Source organism: Balaenoptera borealis (genome assembly GCF_965194805.1).
Source record: "Balaenoptera borealis genome assembly, chromosome: 14".
NCBI lineage: Eukaryota > Metazoa > Chordata > Mammalia > Artiodactyla > Balaenopteridae > Balaenoptera > Balaenoptera borealis.
This window is the reverse complement of record NC_138875.1, coordinates 23,605,214-23,630,948: the sequence shown is the minus strand read 5'-3', so window position 1 is coordinate 23,630,948 and position 25,735 is coordinate 23,605,214. Positions and strand designations below refer to the sequence as shown.

Below are 25,735 nucleotides of genomic sequence, written 5' to 3'. Positions count from 1 at the left end.
TGTGGCCAGGGACACATCTTAGCATTTAGCTTTCTCCCCACATCCTGAGAGAGCTTCCTTAATCTACAGCTGGGTAGGATTCTGATGTTTCCAAACGACTGCCCCTTTACACCCCACAGCTTCCCCGGGAAACTCCCTTTGATAAAAAAATCATCTTAGAGACTGCATTATAAAGCAGAATGTTAACAGAATCATATTATGCTTGTCTGCATGCATCTACCATCTATACACACATCAGCAAAACCCACCAAATGAATATGTAAGTGTAGCAACAAAGAGGCCCAGGTGTTTACTAGTCAGGGTAAGGACTGGAGATGCCAGTTCTGATTCATGAGGCACCTTTTCTCAGGAGGTAAGGCCTCTTGTGTGGAAAGCACAGCTGATGTTAGGTGCAGAAAAACCAAGATGAGAAGGGCCTGGCACTCTGCCCTCTCTCCAGGGGAGAGGAGAAAAACTTCCTCAGAAACCAACAATACAAAGGAGAAAATACCAAGGGCCACAAGAGCAGGGTGGGTTGGATGCCACCAGACTCAGAGGTGGCAGGGATTCTGTTAGCTGGAAAGATAAGAAGGCTTTATGGAAGTAGCGACGTTTGAGCAAAGCTTTGAAGGACATGCAAGATTTGAACACGCAGAGACAGGGACTACCAGGAAGAGACCCATAGGTAGGACACACAGCAAGCTGTGTGGGTGAGGGGGGGCCTGCAGTAAGGCTGGCTGTGGACTGGGTGTGCAGAGAAAGGCAGAAGGAAAAGGCTGGGAAGTCAGGATTGTAGCGGACCATGGAGGAACCCAGGACACCTTTCCAGGGGCAGAGGAATTCAAGCTTTAGGAACCTACTGAAAGTTTCTGAACCAGATAAAGGTGATATCAGAACTGAGCCTCAGAAAACTTCAGTTGGCAGATACGTAGGGAACAGCTACCACACACAGCAGAAAAATAAGTGATGTGGAGTCCATGTATCACTACCACAGACACTGCTTAAACACAGGTGGCCACACCGGTGAAACCGCAGAGATGAAATATTTTTCAGGTGACGAAAATCTTTAAAACAAAAGTTGTGTTCCTTTCTGTGTAACCCCAGGTTAGCTTATTAGGAATAAAATAGAACAGTGAATTTTTTTAATCTACAATTTTACATATCCTCTCACATAACCCTTTAGTCCTGCCCCCTCTTCAAAGACCAGCTCGAGCCTGTACTTCAGAAATTACTAAAGCTCTCCAGTTGTCCAGATTATGCATTTGAGCACATTGCCATTTAAAATGCATGGATTCATGTATGTATAATTTATATCCCCCCATCTTCCAAAAATGATTTGTAGCAAAGTAATTCATTTCATACTGTCTTTTCCAGTCATTGTTTTGCATATCTATCTTATCTACATGATAAACTTTTGAAGAAGCGTTGTATTACACATCTTTGGTTCTTCCAAAATCCTCAATACAGTAGAGGTATATGCTAGTGCCTGACAGATTCTTGTTGATTGATTTCTATTGCTCCCTTTCTTGGTAATATCATTTGGGAGAAGAAGTCTCTCTAAAACGTCCATTATTCCTGGCTAATCTTTATTATTCCTGTCCATAACACTAGCAAAAGCAATCTTCCAGAAGGCATACCAGTTTCCTTTTTAAGTACTATTTTTTAGAGTTTATCAAAAGCTCAAGTTATAGGAACCCTTATTCAAGTGTTAGAAATATAAAAAGCAAACCAAAGTTTCTCCTCTGAAGGAAACTAACAAAGGGTGTTCATGGAAGACAGACTCCAGGTCTGCCCAAGAGAACGAACCCATTGCTTGCTGACAGGGTGATATAGACTGAATGTTTGTGTCTCCTCAGAATTCATTATGTTGAAACCTAATTCCCAAAGTGATGGTGTTTGGAGGTGGGGTCTTTGGGAGGTGACTGGGTCATGAGGGTGGAGCCCCCATGAACAGGATCAGTGCCCTTATAAGGGGCTGAAGAGCCCAGAGTTCTCCCCTTCCAACATCTGAGGACACAGAGAGAAGATGGCTATCCATGAAACAGGAAGCACCCCTGACCAGACACTGAATCTGCCAGTGCCTTGATCATGGACTCACAGCCTCCACAAGGAGAAATACATTCCTGTTGTTTAAAAGCCACTTAATCTATGGTGTTCTACTACAATAGCCCAAATGGACAGGGAATCCAGGAAACAACAGCTGTGGGATGTTAACTAACATCCCTTATTGGGTTTGTCTCCACATCAATCTAGAATGCAACAACCAACATTCATAAGCTTTATAGCCAGCATTTACAGGAAGCCAGGAAGTCACTACCACCCCACCACGGGTGGGTTGCTGTTCCTACTACTGATGCTGCCCATTCCTTTTTTGTTTTTTTTTTTTTGTGCCCACATAGACCCCCAAAGCTCATGTCTCCCTACTTACGCTTGCTCCTTTTTTTATATTTAATTTATATTTTCCATCGGAGCAATACTCCACCATGCACATGGACCACCTCTTCCCTGCGCATTCATCTGTTGACGGACACTTTTTTTGGTTGTTCCAAGTCCTGGCTAGGGTAAATAGTGCTGCAGTGCAGGATTGTCAGCCTGTGTCTCCTTTTTTTTTTTTTTTTTAATTTATTTATTTATTTATTTTTGGCTGTGTTGGGTCTTCGTTTCTGTGTGAGGGCTTTCTCTAGTTGCGGCAAGCGGGGGCCACTCTTCATCGCAGTGCGCGGGCCTCTCACTGTCGCGGCCTCTCTTGCTGCGGAGCACAGGCTCCAGATGCGCAGGCTCAGTAGTTGTGGCTCACGGGCCCAGTTGCTCCGCGGCATGTGGGATCTTCCCAGACCAGGGCTCGAACCCGTGTCCCCTGCATTGGCAGGCAGATTCTCAACCACTGCGCCACCAGGGAAGCCCTGCCCCTTCCTTTTTTATCCTTCTTTTAATGCGATTTTCTTAAACCAAGATTCCAAAATGTAACGTTTAAAATCAAAGCAGAATAGCTTCCTAGCCTCTTAGGTACCAAAGTCTTCCTACAACTGACCTGGCGCATGTTACAATGCAACACAGGGGGGCTACTACCTCTTGGATCCATTCAGGGAGAACCTCATTGTATCGCCACTTCACTTATAACATGGTCCCACGTCCTCCTGTAGCATTAAGTGAGAGTTTTCTTTATCAATATTCAAACAAGTTGTATTCTAAGTTCTAAGTCTGGAACTCAGAATTCACTTTTTCCATAGAAACCATCCTAGAAGTGATAAGTTCCCAGGACAGCTCACACAGCCGATATACCCAAAGTATAGTAAACATGTTTCTATGAGGAAGTGCATTCAAATCACACATCAGCAGGTGTTCTTGGGTATCTTCGTGCCACCGGGATAAGGGGATTCTTAGTAAGGGCTCCACCTGTGCATGTGGGTACACTGCAGTCACTCACCACTTGGACAAAGAAAACTGGACAAAGTCCTATCCTATCATTCAAATGCACTGGAGGTTTATAAAGGAATTGTTAAATATCTGGCAGCCCATCTTACAGCAGCTCTGATTGATCAATGAGTATTTAGTATATGAATGTTGTGCATTCCCCTCCTACACGCAGGTTGATAGAAGCTCTCGCCTCCCAAGTTCTTTAGCACTTTATAGATAAAGTCTCCTAGTACATTTACAGATTTTACTCATATTCAACTTATTTTCATACCCATCCTTGTATTCTTGGTAATTCCGTCACCACCACAAGTACTAAAAAGTTATCATTACCATTTATAGATAGCACTTTCTAGTAGTCAGCATACACGAATCTTATCCCTTAATCCTTACAACCATCCCACGAAGTGGGTAGACTCAGAAGTTAAGGGATGTACCTAAAACAAAAAGCAACTGGTAGCCCCCAAACTGGGGGGGTTCAAATCTGGCTCCTATTTTGCCTTCTTTCCATCGCTCCAGGCTGCTTCTCTCCTTGTGCAGGAGGCTCTCAGGGTACACGGGCAGCCATTTGTTTATCAAATGAGCCACATGCCCAAGGGCCACCTGACTTATCACCACACCCTGTTACCCACAGCTGAGTACCCCCAACCCCAACTTCTGTTCAGTGACTGCTTGCAGCTTCTGTAGATTTAAACTCCCATTTACACACAGGTTTGTACTGAAATTTTCCCAAACCCTTTAATACTAACACACTAAAAGGAAAAAATGGGGGAAATGGGACTACAAAAGTCAAGGGTTTGGCCAAGGGGGTGAGAATGTACTGAGCCCATCCTCAGAAGTCTAGGAGAAACAGGGGACCTGGTCAGGTCAGCCCCATCAGGAGCTGTCACTGGAATTATAGCCAATGGTAGAGGGCTACCAGTGGACTTGGGCTATTTTGGGCCTGTTACTTCATAAGATTCTAGCATCTGCTATGCTTCTTCATGTTTCTAATTTCAGCTGCAAAGACAGAGTCCAGGAAATGAGGCAGACACATCTAAGGGCCTGCAGAAACAAAGAGAAGAATCCAAATGAATAACTGCCTGCCTTGAAGGGATTTCAAATAAGAGGCTCAAAAGATGGAAAGAAAAGATTAGAAGAGGGAAATGACAGACAAGAAAACCACAGTAGCAGAGACACAGCCCTAAGCTGAAATTCAAAAGAATCATGAAACCAAGAAATAGTGACGGGAGAGGCATTAAAAGGGATGACTGAGTCCTGCATTTGAAAAATGAGTAGAGGACTCTAGAAAGGTTAAGTGACAAACCCAAGGTCACACATCTTAAAGGGAAGGGAGATTAGCGTGTGGAGCTCCTGCCTCTGGGCATTGTTGTAACAAACCTCAGGAAAGCAGGATGTGTTTGAAACCCACGACTTCGGCTGAGTCAGTTTTTAACGAAAAAGTACCCTGTCTGCTCAAAGATCCTTATAAAAGGGTTATAAAGGTGCCATGGAAACCATGAGGTTCCTGGAAGAGGCTGGTCAAATGCTTAGCTGGACCATAACTCTCAGGTTTTCCAAAAGGGGGATATTCGATTTCCTAAAAAGCCGCTGTAATGAATGAACGCCTCTGACAAGCAGGAGCTCAAAATGAAATTAATGGGGGAAAGAAATGATGCTGTAATAAGTAGGAACAGAACACATCAAGTAGATACTCTAATATTAGTTAACTTACTGCATCACTGAATAAATATCAAGACTGTTGGGCTCCAAAAATACTTTAAGAATTTCAAAGCCTAAATAAGCATGACATAAAATTCAAAATCCATAAAGGAAAAAGACTGACAGATTTGACAACATTCTTTTTAAAGACTCTCCATAAACAAATTTAAAAACAAATGACAGATAAGAAACATTCACAAGGGACTTCCCTGGTGGTCCAGTGGTTAAGACTCCGTGCTCCCACTGCAGGGGGCCCGGGTTCGATCCCTGGTCAGGGAAGTAGATCCCGCATGCCGCAACTAAGCCCTGGCGCAGCCAAATAAATAAATGAATATTAAAAATAATTCTCAAATGTACAAAGAAAGGTTTAATATCTTATTCTCAAAGCTCCTATAAATCAGGAACAAAATATTAACAACCTATCAAGACAATTCAAAGAAATTCAAAGAGCCAATCCACATATGAAAAGATGCTCAACCTCACTCATGATTCAAGGAATGACCATTAAACAGCAGGATACCATTTTTTAACCTAATAGTTTTTGCAAAATATTAAAAGACTTGTAATGCCAAGAGGTAAGGAAACAGGCACAGTCACACAGAACACAGAACAGCAAAATGGATTAAACCTGGAGAGCAACTTGACCTAGTCAGGTCAAGTCTAGGAGTTCTCTCCTACAAAAACACTAGCCTGATGATGAAGTAAATAAATAGGGATATTAACTGCATCATGGTTTATAACTGTACAAATTGAGAATTGGCCTAAATTTCCATCAACCATGGGGTGGAAACATATTGTACAGTCATCCATGTGAATCCTGTAGTAGCTAAGATGTAGTAGTAGATGAATATGTACAATTTGGAAAGATAATCAAGGTATATTAAATGAAAAAGTCACAAAACATGTACAGTATGATGCTTATTTTGTTAAAAAAACAAACAAAAAAATACATGGATCTCTGGATATATGGTTTGTGCATGCAAAAGGCTAGTCTGGAAAGTTTACATCAAAATGTAACAGTTTATCTCCAAGCAGGTGGGATTAGAAGAAGGAAGGAGGAAACTTGTTAAGGGGAAGAGTGGTAAGATTAGGAATGACCCTGATTCTCTCTATTGTTTCCGGCATCTTCCTAATTTTCTATAATACTCGAGTTCTTTTGTAGTCAAAAAGAATTCAATGAAAACACTAAAGATTTCATAATGAAATACAGAGAAAAGGGTAGTTCATTCTGAAGGGAAGGGAGAAGCCATCTAGGAGAAAACTACAGAGCTAACCCTCAATCTGTACTACTGTCCCATGGGAACATTTATCAAAAAAACAAAACAAAACTCTATGCAGATCAGTGTTGTCTTCATCAAAGATTTAACACAGACTGAGTACTCTGGTGTTCTTAGAATTCTTCATCCACACACCTGGTACGTAACACACAATGCCCATGATGGGGTACTGACTCTTTCTGTAACTATTAGGCCACCAAAAACTGAAGCTAGGACCTATTGTCTGTGGACCTGCCCAGTAATTAAAAAACCTGTCAGTTTTTTTTCCTTTAACATCTTTATTGGAGTATAATTGCTTTACAATGGTGTCTTAGTTTCTGCTTTTTAACAAAGTGAATCAGCTATACATATACATACATCCCCATATCTCCTCGCTCTTGCATCTCCCTCCCACCCTCCCTATCCCACCCTTCTAGGTGGCCACAAAGCACCGAGCTGATCTCCCTGTGCTAAGTGGCTGCTTCCCACCAGCTATCTATTTTACATTTGGTACTGTATATAGGTCCATGCCACTCTCTCACTTCGTCCCAGCTTACCCTTCCCCCTCCCAGGGTAAACCTGTCAGTTTTAAACACTTTGTATACAACATTTCTCACAGCAGGACCCTCTGGAGTATACCCATTTCAAAAACTGTGCTCCCACTAAACTATCTTCTACTATCATGGTCTGCCTGACAAAGCCATTTATCCTTTGGAGACTGATGCCCTGGCATAGCCAGTAACTCCCCCTGTGAAACAGAAGCAGGAGTAATTATGGGTTGGCCAAAAAGTGCCTTCAGTTTTTAAGTAAAAATAAAAGACACATTTTTCATTTTCAATAAGAACTTTATTGAACAATGTATCCACCCTTTTGTTCCACTAGCCTCTGCCATTTTTCAAGCAACTTCATAATTCCATCTTCCCAAAACTTTTTATCCTTTTGAGCAAAGAACTGTTCCAGGTGCCTGTTACAGTCTTCCAGGGAATCGAAATTTTTTTCATTAAGAGAATTTTGTAGAGACCTAAATAAATGGAAATCCAAAGGTGCAATGTCTGGTGAATACAGCAGATGAATCCGAACTTCCCAGCCAAGATGTAACAGTTTTTGCCCGGTCATCAAAGAAACATGCGGTCTTACATTATCCTGATGGAAGATTATGTGTTTTCTGTTGACTAATTCTGGACGTTTTTTGTCGAGTGCTGCTTTCAGTTGGTCTAACTGGAAGCAGTACTTGTTGGAATTAATCGTTTGGTTTTCCGGAAGGAGCTCATAACAGAGGATTCCCTTCCAATCCCACCATATACAAATCACCACCTTCCTTGGATGAAGACCGGCCTTTGCTGTGGTTGGTGGTGGTTCATTTCGCTTGCCCCATGATCTCTTACGTTCCACATTACTGTACAGTATCCACTTTTCATCGCCCATCACAATTTGTTTTAAAAATGGAACGTTTAGGTAGAGAATCGCATGCGGAAATACGGTCAAGAAGGTTTTTTACGCTTAACTTAAGTGGAACCCAAACATCAAAGTGATGAACATAATCAAGCTGGTGCAAATGATTTTCAATGCTTGACTGGGATATTTTGAGTATGTCGGCTATTTCCCGCGTGGTATAACGTTGACTGTTCTCAATTAATGTCTCGATTTGATTGCTGTCAACTTCAACTGGTCTACCTGACCGTGGAGCATCGTCCAGCGAGAAATCTCCAGCACGAAACTTCGCAAACCACTTCTGACATATTTGATCAGTCACATAACCTTCTCCACACACTGCACAAATCTACTTTTGCATTTCAGTTGCGTTTTTACCTTTCTTGAAATAATAAAGCATAATATGCCAAAAATGTTGCTTTTTTCTTCTACCTTCAATATTAAAATGGCTACACAAAAATTCACCAATTTTGATGTCTTTTTTTAAATGCGTGCTCATGTGACAATTGTCACATACAATCTAACAAAATTGTTTCGAATGAAGTTAAAGACAACTAAGTGCTACTAGAGCCATCTTACGGAAAAAAACAAGCGAACCTTTTGGCCAACCCCATACTTGCGTTTTCCTCCTCAGCACACCAGGGCCTGTAGTTAACCCATGAAATAAAGGGAGTGAAGCAAGATCTTGAGAGTAAAAAGGCTAAAAGTAGCTTTATCACAGTGCCATTTCTGATTCTCCACCCAACACTTGGTACTGGCTTCCATAATGAAGGAGGCATGTGCACTGGGCTCCATGAGTGAGAGGGGCTCCGTCCTCACACGGGTGGTGGGTCTGCACCAAGCCATGGACACACCCATGCCCAGCCCTCGTTGTGAATAAGGACCAGCATCTGTGAGGCTGGCTGGCCTTGGGGAAACAGAGCCTATAAACACTGAACAGAAGGGCATGAACCCTGGGGCCTAGGCTGACCAATTGCTTACTCTGACCACCCATATGAGGAGTGTCCACAGTTCAGGGGGCCTCGTGTGCAAACACACCCACCAGAACTTACTCATCCAGATGTGAGTCACGCCATTCAAAGGAGTTTTCCAAGAGCCTGAACAATGGCTGTTATGGCTCCTACACAAACCACCTTCACGGGCTGTAGGTTTTCACATATCCTCGGGTCAAAGTGTGTTCCATCTTTAGTGAGAATGGAATTATTTGAAAGTAAGGTGTGAGTCGGTCCCAAATTTAGGAAACAAGACAGGACAGTATCACCCACCTCTCAATTCTAATTACTTCTGGCTACTCTCCTGGTCACCAAGCTCAGAACCTTGGAAAAAACTTTCTTCTGCCTCATCTCCCGACCTCTAACTAAGATGACCAAGTAATTTACTGCCCAAACTGGGACACGTCTAAGAGTGAAAGGAAGCCCTTTTAATATTAGGTTGACGCATATGAAATGGCCACCTGGGATCATTTTTGACCTACAGAAAGGCAGCTTCATATGATTTATCTATGCCAGATCAATAGGCATAAACCGTGCATCTCTGGTGCAAACAAGGACATATGGTCACCCAGCACCTAAGCCGTCACCAAACCCTTTCCCACCTGCTTCCCACACCAACCCTTTCCCTTTCCCCATTTGAATCATCTTGGTTCAGGCATTCTTCGCCTTTAAACTTAGGCTGCCAAGTGCTATGGTCTCCTTGCCTTCACTCTCTCTCCTCTCCAACCCATCCTACCAATAGCTAGGAGATCCCCCTTCCTAAAACACAGGTCTGGCCTTTCACTCCTTGTTTGAGAAGGATCAATGGTTCCCAGAGCCTCTTTCAGGCTGTTATTCAAGGCCCTTGGCGCTCTCTGGCCACTGTCTCCACTCTCTTCTCTGTTCAGTCTGACCTTTATGAGACGCCCACTCCCCCAGCACCATCCTCACTTCTATATGAGTGTAAGTCCTTTGCCTCCAGCCTCGTTCACACTGAATATCCTTAAAAGTTGAACCCCCCCCCCACCACACCCTGCCTTGCATTCCTACTTCCTGTCCTGTTCCCACCTCCTCTCCTTAGTCTCTAACTTCCCACTCGCCCAGGGGCCCAACACTGGATTCTATCCTGGCTCCTCAGCTTGGCCACAATACACCCCCCATCTCTGACCAACATCTGCTCTCAGATCCTCTGGGAGACCCCTGCTGAGCCAGCCCAGACCCTGCAGCCTCACCTGGCACCCACCCACGGGGCCGGTGTGATGAGGAACTGTCACTGCACATGCAGTCAGCCAGTCCAATGGAATTATCCCATTTCCCGAGCAAGCCCTGGATTTTCTGGTTGTTGGTACGGTTCCCTCTTCCTGGAATGCCCCTCCCTCCCTTATCTTATCCTCCTGAAATCCTCCCCGTTCTTCATGACTTCAGCCTTCTCTGACTTTCCTCCCACACCCATTCCCCACAGATGAACCTCTTGAATCCATGTCACCTCCCTCATCACATGCCAATGCATCCCGCTTGTCCCAGCGTTGCCCATACACTTATGTCAACCAGACTGTAGGCTCCACAAAAGCAGCCATAACCATTCTTTTGAGCCTCAGACCTACTGTACTACCTGGCTCATCGGAAGTGCTCAATAAAGACTTACTTAGTTGTACTGATGAAATGTGTTTGGTCCATGTGTAAATTATAAGATGGCTTGAACGCAATTAGAACTTCCAAAACTTCCTGAGCAATAGCCGTGTGGTTAGAATAGTCCTAAAATGACTTCACTCGGCAATAGAACTTGTAACATGTAAATTCTGATATATTTGTTAAAAATCATTCATCACTTTATAGCAGCAGAATATAGGGCTTATTTTCCAGGCAATAAGCATGATGGATTTGAAGATATAACAGGAAAAACGTTTTAGGTTCCAAATTAGGCATCATCAAATGACACAAGCCAGTGGTCAGGGAGGGAGAGTAAAACTCCAACACAAGTCCCAAGCCTTGAAATGTCTAGAGGCAAACCCCTGACAGCTCATGAAGCAGCTGCAGGTGCCAAAGGACTCAATGCCAACAAAGAAACCAGGGCAGTAGATCATAGACCCTGGTGAAACTGAGATTCAAGTGAAACTGAGATGGGGCAGTGAAAGAAACATGAAACTGAAGACAGTACAACCTGGGATTGGCAAAGGAAAGTCAGCAGCCTCGAAACTGATACTCAATCTTCAACAAAGGGGAAACTACATACAGTTTTTGCCTAAGAGGCTAGAGGTGTGCGCCAGAAAAGGACAAGACTGACCAGCCCCACTGAAGTCCAGGCAAGAGACCACCTGTCAAGATCAGAGTAAATGATTCCCTGCAAAATTAATGGACACTTCCTCCACAGTGTAATTTGCTTATTATAGCAAACATTCTCCATTGAGCAAGTCAGTTTGTGTGTTTACCTAGAGGTATACTTTAATAGTCAATATTCAGAGTTGTAGAGACACTACATTGCTTAAAATCAGTTGTTTCTTTCATTATTGCTCAAACTGCTTAAGGGCCAAGGTGCCAAGTGGCAATTGTTGCTTTGAAGAACAGGCTCCAAACCTAGTTGCCACATTCTCTGGATTCCAATTAAAGTATAACATTCATATCACATGTCCCGAAGACCCCATCAAAATCAATATTAAAATATGTACCAAGTACCAAGCTAGCTATCATCATAAAGAAAACACAGATAAAGGGGAAAAACCATCCCTCACTTCAAGCAGCTTATAAACTACAACTCAATTTTGAAAAACAGTTAAGTCCCCGACAGTGTGGGTACAGACTGGAAGTGCGACGGGGTGGGGCTGGATTAACTGGAAAAGGCTGCCAGAGGTGGTGCAATTTAAATAGAAGGAAAGGGCCAAACACTTAGAAACAGGAGTAAACCAATGAAGACCGTGGTAACGTAAGGCAGACAAGGTAGTAAGCTCTCCTGGACGATCAGTGCAGTAACTCTCAACTACCTGCTCCTGCAGCACGGGTAACTCAGGACCAACAAAAGTCAACTGAGGAATGGCTCAGGGAAGAGATCTTCACCAGAGGGGAGCAGGTCAGAACATGGAACCCGACCCACACAGGCCCTGCAACTAAAGACGAAAAACCCCGAGGACGCCGAGGCCATCTGCCCCCCTAGGTACCTCCCTCAGCACCCAACTGACCGTCAGTATTATACACCTTTATCCTCCGCTGAATGAATGTGAAGAATAGATAGCAGTGACCTCTAGATGAATGATCCAAGCACAACTCTAAGAGCAGAGTGACCCTTAGTAACTGCCTAGGCTTGAAACACAACTTTTCCATTTTGTTTGCATTTAATCCACCTTCTCTAACCATGGACGCAATACACATTCCAGCATGTCTAAATCTGGAGTTCCTTAACGAAGTTTGAAGTTGCACATTTCCAACTTAAGACATTTCCTATGTCCTTATCTTTTGTACCTAATGGTCAGAATAAAAACAATTGAAATACGGGGAGGAAAAAGAAAACCTACCTGAAACAGAAAATGCATGTCAGGCACTAGTGGGAAATGGGTTTGGACAGGTCGGGGAAGGCAGATTTGGGAGACTTCTCCGCACTAGAGGCTGTCAGAGGCTCCAGAACAGGTCAGTGGCATGTGAAGACCCTGCTGCAGGACTGGCTGTCCAGCAACAGTGATACACACCGTAGAGGCCAAGGGAGACGCGAGAGAACAGAAGCTTGACAAGGTGTCTGAGTTTCCTTCCACTTCCAAAGTCCTGGCTTAGGTACAGAGCCAGCAGCCCTGCCTCTTGGGTGAGTAAAATGCAGGTGACTCTTGGGATTCTCACCTCCAAGGGTTCATCCCAGAACACAACGACCTTACCCTAAGTGAGAAGGTCTCAACCACGGGTGATCTTGATCCCCCAGGAGACGTTTGGTGAGGTCTACAGACGTTTTTGGCTGAGCTTTGAGCTGCTTTTAAGTGGTGGGTTGCAGCTGCACATCCTTTCAGCAACTGCCCCTATGTGCATTCGCAGAATGGTTAGCTGAGGAATACAAGATATCTTGCAGTTATTTTTCCCCTGCAAACCCAACTTGGTTCACTGATGCTAATGGGCCTCCAACATTGGACACATTAATGTTATCCTCTACCAAAAGGGCTAACTAAATACTGACAAATATTCAACAGGGCCCCATGTGCCTGCCATGAGCTCCTTGGGCTGGTTGAAGACACTGGACATAGGGCCAGGGCTCCACAGTCCACACAGGCCCTCAGTGTCCTAAGCCCACCTTCAGGGATTCACCGCCCATAGCCCAGTGGTCGTCTCCCAAACTCAGAGCCAAGATTCACGGCCCAGATGTTTTAGCAAAGCCCTAGCTGGGAACTTAAGGAAGAACATAAAACCACAAGCAGGTGTGGTCCAATGACAGCAAGGGAGGAGCCAAGTTTTCTCTTGCACATTAGCATGTGTTTGGATATTCACTAGAGTAAATTCTTAACTGACTAATTCACAGTTTCTCTTTGTCATAGTTAAAGCAAAGTGTTTTATGTGACATATGCTTCTGCTAAATCGGGATCTTGTTTTCTCCTGAGCTGCCACACTGAAGGCAGTGATGCATGATGCTGGTTCTGCTGCTCGTGTGAGGGCTTGAGAGAATGCCTTTTCACACGTGGGAATCCCACCTTCACTGAGCAACTTTGAAGCGGTAACTACCGTGCAGCAGTATGCCCACTGACAAGAAAACTTCAGCTACCGTACACAGAGCTATCCTTAAATTATGTCCCAGTAGGAAAAGGCCTGCATAGTACGAAAGGTGCCTACCACCCTCTCCACCTCATTCCTCACTCTTCCCGCAAAGCACATAACACCAGTTGGTTAGATCCAGGACACTGACCACTACTAGGACATGGTCACTGGCGGCCTAAGGTGACACACAGCGCTTCTCCCTTCTCTTCACCTTCTCTCCTCCAGGTCCAGGGATCAGCAAAACTGAACCGGAGATAAAGGCTCCTCAACGTCAGGCCCTCTCTGCTCTCTCCCTCCTGTCTTTGCTTTGCAGGGGACACACCAGAGCACGGTAAGACCCCTAGATACGGATGTGGCTCAGGCGAGCTGAGGCCATTTCCACCACCCAAAACACTGCAATGCTCCAACCCAGAACTCTGCTTTGGAAGGCACTGGGCTTGGGGCCAATCAAAATCTAGTGGATCTTTGTTTAGTATTTGGCAATTGTTCCTTAAAAGGGTCCCAGGGAAGAGTACAGGTACTTACGAGGCAGTAGTCAGGCATCCTTGAGTCCCTGACCGTATCATCTCTGTAGCATGTAATCTTCACTTTAAGTCCTAAGGCAATCTTGATTGCCACACACTACAGTCTAAAAAAAAAAGTAACTTAAAAAACCACTCCCCCAGTTTTAACTTGGGGAAAGAAAGGCAGAATGTTCAGAGAGAATTCGCAGAAGGAATGTAACCCAGACGAAGAAAAGCCAGGTAACAAACCTTCCCAATGGTCCAGCGTTGCATAGACCCACTGAGAAGCTAGAGGTGTAGAGATGGCCGCATATTAGGAATACTAAGCCAGAGGGAGAGTCTGCAATTAGTAAGGGACCTGGATACAGGGCAAAGGCTGCTATAGCAGTAACCCAGTCCAGCATGGCCCAGAGGAATGGATCAGAAGCTGGCTATGCCAAGTATGGTTCACACACCAGCAGCAGCAGCAACACCTGAGAGCTTCTTAAAAATGCAGAATCTCCAACCCAGACCCAGTGAATGAGAATCTCCATTTTAAAATATCCCCAGGTGTTTTGCATGCACACTACAGTTTGAGCTGTTCCCCAAATCACCAAGGCAAAAGAACTGCATGGCCCCATGCCAGCCGAGAATTTCTCAAAGGCCTTCCTTTCCTCTCCCCATTTTCTGCTTCAGCCCATAAGAGTCTTTTCTGCCCTCTCCAGGGAGCAATGAGGAGGCAGTCTTTTGTCTTACTTCACCCCAAACTCATTCCTCTCTCAAAGGAGAAGAGTAGCTAATCCAAAGGATTGGATGTTATCAGCAGGTGGAGTTATGACGCTCTTGAAACAGACTCTGCCCTCTCTCCTTTCTCTCCTGCCCCACCCCTCCTTGATCTGCCTGTGCTCAGGACTGCAGGTTCACCTTGGGCTTCCTGTAAGCATCCTTCGGTTAGCAGACCACATGGCCTGCTTTGCAGACTCAGAGCCATCTTGGCATTTTGGCAACATCGTGACCTCAACAATTTACCAACAGTCCTGAATATGAGCGTAACAGAGCGCTGCCTAGCCATTCCTGAAGCCCCCATCTCTAACTAGTTTTTGGTGTGGATATTCTATCAACCCAAACCACGGAGGCTGGGGAGACAAAGACTCTCTAGCTCAACCCTCCCTGGAAGTTACTGTCAGCATCTCACAGTCTTACTCTTATTCAAAATCCTTAAATCTCAATCCTTTTGGTTTTTCTTTATAAAGATTCCAGTCAAACTCCTAACAACTCTTTCTAACATTATAACCAGATCGCTCTTTGAAATTTGGTGGGTCCTCACTAATAATTTGCCACCAAGAGCATGGAGTTCCAAATGGGTACAGCAACCAGGAAGCATCATTCTGGAATATGGTTTACATGTTATGTAGTAAGAATCTCCTCCTTAGTAAAAAGTACCAGTTGTGGGTTTTTTTTTTAATTTGACTTAGTTTAGGTCAGCACCATGAAAAATTATAATTAAATTTTTCATCTTTGTGATGGTTTTTATCTTTCTTTGGATGAAGAGAAATGCTCAAATGGGGTGGGAATCAGGAAAAAAGGCATTCTTGCGTTTCCTACAACAATGGAACAAGTACCTCACTAGTAATATCATTAATAACAATGAATTACAGACCACGCTCTCTTAAGCTTCAGTTAAGTAAACACAAATCTTTCACCGCCTTTCCCCAAGTTTAAAAATGATAATTCACACTCCTTGACACCGAACTTATTTCTATAACACTACAGTTTTGACCTTTTTACCTGGCCTCACAGGCGCATACTCTGATGGAAACCAGGTTACAACCGGAAAAAATGTTAAGGATACACAAGTAGTTTGCAGCTTCTGAACAGAGGCTGAAGGTCACTCCCCCCACTCCTCAGAGGACCACACTCAGGCAAACAGGGATCAAGAACAGAGGTGGGCAGTAGCGGCCACCACACTCCAGCAAGGAGAGCCAATAGAAGGATTTCTCACCACCTGAGGCTTTTACGCTGGAGTCACAAGCACAAGCATCAAGCAGGAGCACCTCCAAGAGACTAAAAGGCCCATGATCTATGAAATCTATTCGAAACTCTCCATGGTAGTGGCATACTCTTAGGAGTACATGATTGCAGAAACCAAGCAGCACCTGAGCACCTAGTACCTGCAGAAGTAAGAACAGAGGGTGAAAGTATCAGACAAATAAGATCTGGAAAGAGAAAAGGAAAGAGGGCAACCCAGGTGACACACAGCTTTTGAATCCTACACCTAATGTGGAGATGGAGCTATTTGATGACACAGATGGTAAGAGGTGAAAATCAAGCCAACGTGGTGACAGGCTGCCATGTTATCAGCATGCCAGGCCTCTGCGGGGCCCTGGGGGTCAACTCTTTTATCCAGAGAGTGCACAGACAGATGTGGACTCCAAAAACAGCATCTACCCCTATTAATCTTCTAACTGGAAGCAGAGGGACGAGAGCCCTGCCAGAATGCACAGTAAACACTGGCAATCCCAGAACCACAAAATGCCAGAGAAGCAGCACCTGTGGGCAGGCTGAGACTCGGCTGGAAAGGCTGGAACGGAGCATTCTAAGGACCACCAGGACTCACACACCGGGAGGACTCGAGAAGAGGGGTACACGGGGATATCTGGTAGTAGGAAGCAAACCTCTTCTGAGGTTTAGGAAAAGAACTGTTTCTCTACAGACTGAGGTGTGAAAAAAAAGTAGGAATTCAGACCGGGATGAGGCTGGATGATGAAATAAGACAAAGGCCAGTCACTAGCACTTGGGCATTAAATGAGAGGTGCACTGCATGCTAAAAAGCAGAAAAACAGCTGCTGGTCCTAGGGTATATCAGAGCTGGGCGGCAGCCAGGATGGATGGTGGAATCTGGTGGGATTTGGAGGGACTCTCAGTTGTGAAGATCGAAAGAATGTTGGAGCCAGGATGTCATTACAACCTGGAGTCTCAAACCATTACTTTCCATCAACCAAAACAGTGTGGCTATAGAGCAATGTCTCCTTAACCTTGAGCTCTGGACCAGCCACATAGAATCCCAGAAACATGAGAAAACACATCAATTAAGGACAAAGCCACCGAGTCACTTCCTTAAGTGCCACCCCAGCCCTCCCAGGCCAGCTCCTCCTGGTGATTCTGGCAGGACAACAGAGCTCTAGGCTAACTCTCAAAGACTCTCATAAGCTGGCCCATTTTTATGTAGTCCACCCTAGTCACCCTCTCCAGTTGTTTCTTACAGACTCTCCCTTCATCCTATTCAAAAGTGAGCCCACCTCCTCCCACTCTGGAGCCCCAAGCCCCTCTTGCTTCCGTTCCCTGTCTCAGAGAGGGGTGCCATCCTCTCAGTAGCCCAGGTAAAAAGCCTCGACACTCTATTCACTACCCCTCTGCCTTGTTAATTCAAGAAGATCCCCGATTCTCCTGTATCTGTTCACCGTTTCTCTGTCCCCCCCACCAATACCCCTGTGCAGGCGGCCCCTTTCTCACTAGGGTTAAGCAGTGGACCCTTGGCCTTTAGCTTGGCCCCCATATCAATCCATCCTCCTTAGTGCAGCCAAAGTGATGTTTCAAAATATAAATCTCACCATTTCCCTCCGTTGCTCAGAACTCTTCAAAGACCTCTCCACGGCTCTCAGGATCGACTTCTCAGGCATCAACAAGGTCTCTAACCATTTCCGCCTTGGAAATAACACTAGTTTCGCTTCCCTGACTGCACCATGCTCTTTCTCTCCTAGGCCCTCCCTCTGCCTGGAATGCTCTCCCACCCCTTCCTCCCATTGTCTGGCTACTCCCACCTGCAGGTATTGCAGCCTGGGTTTCACTTCCCCTGAGAAACGGTCCAATTCCCAAGCCTAAGGTATACATCCCTCCTCCTCCGCACTGCCCCTTTCACAGGCCCCATGACCCCATGTTGTCAGGCAACATGTCTGCATCCCCCACTAAACGCAAGGCTGAGAAGGCAGAGCATCTTATTCACTGCTGCATCCTCAGGACCTAGTTCACAGTACGAGCTCAAGGTCTGCTGTCAGATAAGTCTGTCTCCTCAGCTTATCGTGGGTGAGGTGTGGTCTCGTAATTCTCCATCTCTCCCACCTCATTCAGCAAGCCCTGGAGAAATGCTCACTGACCAAGCCTCACTTTGCTGCCTTCACTGAGGGAGGATTCAAAGGGAGGAGAACATCCCACCCTAAACAGCCCAGCAGTGGGAACTAACCCATTATGGGAACCAAGGCTGCCCTGATTCTGAATCGTGTACTTTTCACAGCTGGAGGTTATCTTGGAGATCACCCGGTCAAGGGTTTCCTCAAACTCTAGGGTACTCCCAGGGCTCCAAGAACCACCCATCTGGGGGCTCAGACAACCCATCATGCCACGACCTTCTTTCATCTTGAGCTTCAGTTAAGGTTGGGTTTGAGAAAGAGTTTCGAAGCTAAAACTGGACAAGACCCCAAATTCAATTCCACCCCCTCAACTTACAGATACAAAACTGAAACACAAAGAGGTTAAGAGACTGGCTCTGGTCACACAGCTCTTTAGTGCCAGCAACCAGCCTCGGGATTCCGGCATTCTCTCCAGGTTTTCATGTACTTTTAAAATTGTGTATGCTATAGCTCACACAGCATACACACACGTAGAGAATAACTATTAGGAAGTATCTGTGTAGCTACACCCCCAGCCAAGAACACTAGTGCCCCTCCCTCTAAAGGCGAACCACTAACCTCTTTTCAAATAATTCCCACTTACACAAGAATCTCTGAATGACAGAGCTGAGCTTTGTCTATAGCTGAACTGCATAGAGTTTGTACTGCTTTGTGTCTTGCTTCTTTGGCTCTGCGTAAAGTGGGATCCATTCACGTTACTGTGTGTAGCTCAAGTTTGTTTTAGCTGTTGTGTGCTGCTCCATTGTATGAATATACCACAATGTGTTGATCTATGTTAAATATTCAAGGGTATCTCTCCTATGTTTTAACATCAATACTGAATCAACTGACTCCACACAATTTCAACATGACTGTAATGAAAATATCTGAGTATCCAAGGTAGGAACATGACCACTTCTCCAAGCAGGCTTCACTGGCCGGATGTTTCTAAAAAGCCAAGAAATGGGGAATCATGCAGATGGGCCTCCTACAAACATAAATCCTCAGCAATCCACAGTGCTTCCTTAGTGGCACACAAATCGGATCCTAAAAATAAAGTCTTGCTATTTGCTAATAAATCTGAATCAATAGGAATAAGTAGTAACTCTACTGCTAATGATACCAGGTATACAGACAGAAATTGATAAATAACCTTCACCCTAACCAGTTCTGAATTATTCAAGTCTAACATGAGGCTCCACGTGTTGCTTCCAGCACAGAGCTGGGCTATTCCCGTAAGAGAAGAGGTACGCTTTTCTTTCCTTTCAAGCAATACAGTGCACCTGGCTTTGAAGAGTCCCACATGCTAGAACTTGATTCTCTCTGACCAAGGCTCCAAGAAGAATAAAGACACTGGGCTGATGACTCTCAGATTAGCTACATGGGCCAGGGCTAACTGGTCACTGGCACTAGTTAAGGTCCTAGAAACCCTGCCTTACCTCTCCCATCCACAGCTTCCACTGCTCTAAAAACCACGATGAGGAAGTTTCTAAAGTCAATACACAGGCACATGACAACTCAATCACAGTCAAGACCAGAGTCTAAGTAACAGACCACATACCTTCCTATTAAAGCAGAATGTGTTACGGGACCAGAGGGAAGAACCATGAATGCTGGGCACCCAAGTAGGGAGAGAAGCAGCCACAAATCTTGAAAAATGCCCCCAGAAGAGTTAAGTCCTGTACAACACGCTCTCCAGATCAGCAGCTTGCCAACCTTACCCACACCAGGTCCACCGATAGCGACTTTTTCAAAGGTGGCAGGGCTTAGTGGACAAGAGCAAGGCTTTCGTCCTTATCCTACTAACAGCAGCATTACAGTGAACCGTCTTACAGGATGCCTACTGCATGCCAGGCGCCCTTCATACACAAATGCAAATTCTCAAAAGAACCCTGAAGTCATGTGAAAATGAGGACAGATAGTGTCACTGTCCTGCTCAAAATCTTCCACTCGTTCCTCATCTCGGAGTACGAGTCCAAAGCCGTGCAATGGCCTCCAAAACCCCACACGATCCGGCCTGTGCCCCCTCTCTGAGCTCATATCCTACTCTCCCAACTCAGCTCCAGACACAGGCTTCCTTGCTGTTCCTCAAAACTCCCAGGCCCACTGCACCTCAGGCCTGGGCTCTTGCTGTTACTCTGTCTGGAATGTTCTTCTTCCAGATATCCACACTGCTTGCTCCCTCACCTGCTTCAAGTCTTCGCCCAAAGGGGAACTTCTCAGCACAGCCTCAAATCGCACCATCACTCCTCTCTCCCCGCCGCATGTTTCTCTTCTCCGCTTCATTCCCCACCCCCACCTCACCCCAGCACTTAGTGTCTAGGAACTAAATACTTTATCCTGTTTGTCTGCCTCACCTTGATGTAAGTGCCATGCGGGCTGGAGCCATCGCCCACCATTTGCTCTAGGTATCCCCGGCAGTTGGTATTTGAATGAATAAAATAGCATTTACTCTCAGTTTACATAAGAAAGTGGGGTAATTAATTGGCAAGATTAAGCACCCTGCCAAGCATACTAAAAATTACCAGAGCCAGGATTTGACCCTGGATCTGCAGGACTCCAAAGCAACGCTCTGAATCCACCCTTGCCTCTGAGAGCTCCACAGTCAGTCAAATGGGCTCTTTTTTTTAAATCCCTAAACACGTGTCTCTCAAAGCAGCCAGTCCCTCTGTAAATGCAGACCCCTTACAGCATCTACTGAAGATGGAAGTGAAGGAACCAAACTTTTACTCCATTAGTAAAGAATTTCCAAAGATGTTTGTAGCACAGATTGGTGAGGATGGGTTTATTAGCGATATTAACCACCTGGAAGACCTTGAAAATGTCGACAACAACAAAATTATATATATATATATATATATATATATATATATATATACACACACACACACACACACACACACACACATATATATACAGTTTAAAATATGGTAAAGGGAGAAAACACAAAGCCAAACACCTCTGGATTCAGACTAGAGAATGCCTTACTCTACACAAATACATCAGAAGAAGATCCTACAATCATAGTGCACTACTAACAGAACAGCAGCAGATACGAGAGCTACTTTTAAATAAATGCTCACAATAATGAGGTTTCTACAATACGGAGATTTCTTTTCAGGATTATGTCACATATTGCCTCTGGACCAGTTCTGTTAAGATTTTCATTCTTTGGTGGAGATCCTATTATGTAAGGAAATGGCAAAAAGAAGAAAGAAATAATACTCAGATTAGATCAGCTCCAAGATTACTAGCGTGGGAACCGAGGCCGTGCCTTCTAGTCACAATATTGTTGGCACCTCAGTTTAACCACTACCAACTCAAAGGTACGCAGTGAGGCCAGCGCTAAAGGCATCACTACCATCATTTACAATCAGTAGAGTTTCTTGCTCGAGTTGTCAAATAAAAGAATTAAAACTAATTATTTTACAGAAGCAAATTCTATTCATAAAACCACCAAGTCCCTACCCTGCAAAGGGCACTGATTAGTCACAGAAACAGAGATGCACCTGACTTCAAGACTATAATTTAAATTAGTAGACAGGAGAACAGATCCTTCTGGGTTGTGTCCTCTTTGCAAGCTCTGGTGTGAGTTCTCAAGACAGGCTGCATCTTTCCCTCAAATTCATGTTCTCTGGGTTAAATTAGTTGAGACAGAACTCAAAAGAACCAGGAATCTGGGCTTTCCTGGTGGTGCAGTGGTTGAGAATCCGCCTGCCAATGCAGGGGACATGGGTTCGAGCCCTGGTCTGGGAAGATCCCACATGCCACGGAGCAACTAGGCCCGTGAGCCACAACTACTGACCCTGCGCGTCTGGAGCCCATGCTCCGCAACAAGAGAGGCCGCGACAGTGAGAGGCCCACACACCGCGATGAAGAGTGGCCCCCGCTTGCCGCAACTAGAGAAAGCCCTCGCACAGAAACGAAGACCCAACACAGCCAAAAATAAAATAAATAAATAAATAAATTTATTAAAAAAAAAAAAAAAGAACCAGGAATCTGCTAAAACCCTATCTTCCTTAAGGGGTCAGTCATAACTAAGAACTATAATGGCCATTATTGTTACATCTATTGCCATATGTTTGCAGAAAGTTTTGCAATTACCACCAGTAGTTATTAAGGTCCTTAAATTCTCTGCGGTTCACACTGGTAAAGTTATCTCATTAAGGTAAAACTGCAAGCTTATTAACATTAGGACTTGAGTTTCTAGCCTTTTGCACCATTTCTTTAACCTACTGAAGAACTACCTCTTACCAACTCATCCCCCCTCTTCCTATAAGGCAACTTGAGCATACACAAGAGTCATCTGGAGACCTTCATGTGATGCATTTATGGAGAACCTACTATTTGCCAGGCAGGCTCTAGGCATTGGGGTATGAGAGGAGGAAAAGACAGGATCCCTGCACTCAGAGAACTCACATTCTAGTAGACGAGAGAGACAAAATCAGATACACAGATAGCTGCTACAGAGAGAAGTAAAGCATGGTAAGGGGCTTGGAAACAACCCAAATGGGGGAACCGAGAGTGCTATTTCAGACAGAGTAGTCAGAGACGGACTTTCCAAGGAAGTGACAACAGAGAGGAGACAAGATGGAAATGAGGAAGCAAGGCCCAAAAGCCCACCAAGTCTTTTCCATGGAGGAAAGCAAAATAAAGAGGACCAAAGTGCTTCTCCAGAGGATCTGGGATGGGTCTATGAGTCCACATTTCACACAACCTAAGTGACTCTATTACGGGTGCTCCGAGAGCCTCACTGAGAAACACTGCTATAGGATAAACACGGAGTCCTTTGTACACGACAATGACGGTACTGACCCATCAGAGTAAGTATAGCATCAACACTGAGATGTCTCACCAAGAGGCAAAGATAGGACTCTTACTGAGCCACCCATCCACCTGTACCCACCAAACTGGACTCCACTGGCAGACACACAGTAGGGGACACCCACGCACCTAGGCTTGGAGACACCATATGGCACCTTAACCAGCTGAGCACCGGCAGCAGTGTCTCCCTTTGACCACCCACTGTGTGTGATACTTGACATAGTTATTCCCTGTGAAAACCCTTTTCTGTCTGCCCCAAGCAGACATCAGGCCCTTCCAGTCCCAAATACCCCGTATACACACTTCCATCAGAGAGAGAAACTCCCCAATGAACTGGATGTTTCTAAACTGGCAGGCAGAAGCTCAACTGTTTGATCCAAGATAACAAATAACAATGACTAATGACAATAATCAAATCCACATTGTTGGGCTTCCCTGGTGGTGCAGTGGTTGAGAGTCTGCCTGCCAATGCAGGGGACACAGGTTCGGGCCCTGGTCTGGGAGGATCCCGCGTGCCGCATAGCGATTAGGCCCCTGAGCCACGGCTACTGAGCCTGCGCGTCTGGAGCCTGTGCCCCGCAACAAGAGAGGCCACGGTGGTGAGAGGCCCGCGCACCGCGATGAGGAGTGGCCCCCGCTTGCCGCAACTAGAGAAAGCCCTCGCACAGAAACGAAGACCCAACATAGCCAAAACTAAATAAATAAATAAATTTAAAAAAATTTTTTTAAAAAGCTACTTCCTTAAAAAATCGAATATTAAGGTCCAAAATATGCAGCTATTTGAGGTTTAAAAAAAAAAAAAAATCCCCATTGTCAAGACACTTATGAAAATGAACCAATTTGCAACAGTGTAACACCCAACCCAGTGGCTTTCTACTTTCGCTACAACAATGTTGTATTAAAACAAACTGGGTCGTTTATTTCAGTAAGACATTTATTAATGCAACGCAATTACCCAATCTCAAACACCCAAGCATATTACTGCCAACATTACACTTTCAAATCATTTCATTTAATTAAGGTTACATGGAAGCTGAGTGGATGCTTATGAATAATGTACATTAGAGCCCTTTCCCATCACCAGGATTTAATAGTTGTTTCCCGAAGAGATTGTTTCAGCTGTGCCTCTAGCCCCCTGCCCCCACTACCAACACTGCTGAATGTAAGGAGGCACTTTCTAAAGTTCCCATCCACTCTCTCCAAAAAATATCTGCTCACAACCTCTGTGGTCAGCATTGTTCTAAGTACTGGGCATAGAACAGTGAACAAAACAGACAAAAGCCCCTGCCCTCAGGAAGCTTACCATTCTAAAGCCATTTCAAGCACTGCTTTGACATAAAACCAGAAGCCTGATCTCTCCCAAGAGTCACTGATGCCTCCCTGCTGCTGCTGTAACAAATTTTGCCAACTTTACTGCAAGGCTCACCATGATTTGGAGGCAGACAACTACATTTTACATTTGTGCTAAAGATTAGGGACAAATGAACTTCAGAGAAAAAGCTCATCACGGGGCTATGGAACACTTGCTGCTCTGATATGGTTTAATTATTCAAGCCAGAGAGCTGCTATTTCCTTTTCTTTATGTCTGAACATCAAGTGTGGCCTCATAATTATCAGGTTCAGATAGGAAATTGCAACTTGCTTCTGTACATTAAAGAATGTCCAAAAATGCATCGACTACCCAGAGATAGGTGCTGCGGGGCCCATGAAGACTGAAGTCAGTGCAGGGGTTTATCACGGCAGACTTCATCGGGGAGCGCCTTCTAAATGCCCCTCTTCCCCACTCTCCTGCCTGGCTTTCATTATCATCCTGGCTGAGAGCAACTCAGGCTGCTGTTCTTATCTCCCAGGCATCTCAAATGCTATTTTTCTTTAAGTACATGGCAGTTTAGCTTTTGTCCAAAGCCTTAAGAGCTGCTACACCAAAGGAAAAAAGAGAACACACAATTAACTCATTTTATCGATTTCCCAAGCTAAGTCCTGAGACTGAACAAATGAGATCAGATTGCAAAAGATTAAACTTCCATCTCACAGCCCCATTTATAGCATTAAAATCTATCTGCCACCTGAGCTTGATTTCGTGGTCTTTGCCTCCTCTCTTTAAAGCACCCAGCACACCAGGTTGAGGTTGTTACTTCATTTGGTCCTATGAAGCAAGCAGTGGCAATTATCACCATTTTACAGATGAATAAACTGAGGCACAGGTATAAGGAAAAGGTGGTAGAATTTGGGTTTTTAAAGCATGTTATTCTAATACTGAATTTATGCTACAAAAATTTGGAGAATGCACAGAAGTCAAGTCACAGCTGCCCAAAGAAAGAAAGAGAAAGGAAGCCCATGTCTCACAGAGGGCCAAGCCTTCAGCTACTGGACTCCTACGAGGCTTTTGCCCACTCTCCGATCACTCTCCCCAAGCAGGCCTGCTGTCCCACATACTGACAGAGGGGAAGGGACAGCTGGCATCAGAAAAGAGGAAGGCAAAAGTGCCAACTGCCATCTCTTATAGATGGGCACCCACACCTACAGAATCCATTTCTATGGGGGGGGGGGGTCTGTCTTCCCGAAAACCTCAGCAGAAGGCACTACATTAAGACCAAAAAAAAAAAAAAAAGACATGTTCAGTAAGAATGAGTGGCAATTGCTGTCATTCAGTCCAAGAAACAGTCATTGCCACTTGTTCCATGAGCACAAACCAGCGAGGCAGGAGGAAGGCAAAAGAAGAGTGGGAGATGCAGACCTTCCTCCACCATGAAGTCCAGGGCAGTGCAGGGCCACAGCTCAGCCCTGGG

The 25,735-nt window shown here is 44.9% G+C and overlaps 1 protein-coding gene across 5 annotated transcripts in view; it reads right to left on the bottom strand.

Annotated features, from left to right (window-relative positions):
- The window catches only part of MYO5B (myosin VB), a 360,038-nt gene that overhangs the window by 242,072 nt on the left and 92,231 nt on the right, over positions 1-25,735 (bottom strand). For 4 of the 5 annotated variants that reach the window (XM_082355408.1, XM_082355411.1, XM_082355409.1 and 1 more), the window contains exon 1: positions 17,568-17,651. The exons of the other annotated variant lie outside the window; for it this stretch is intronic. In XM_082355408.1, coding sequence (XP_082211534.1) covers positions 17,568-17,636 — 69 coding nt within the window. In that variant the 5' untranslated portion in view covers positions 17,637-17,651. Of the gene's footprint in view, positions 1-17,567; positions 17,652-25,735 lie in introns of those variants that run through there. 5 annotated transcript variants of the gene reach the window in all.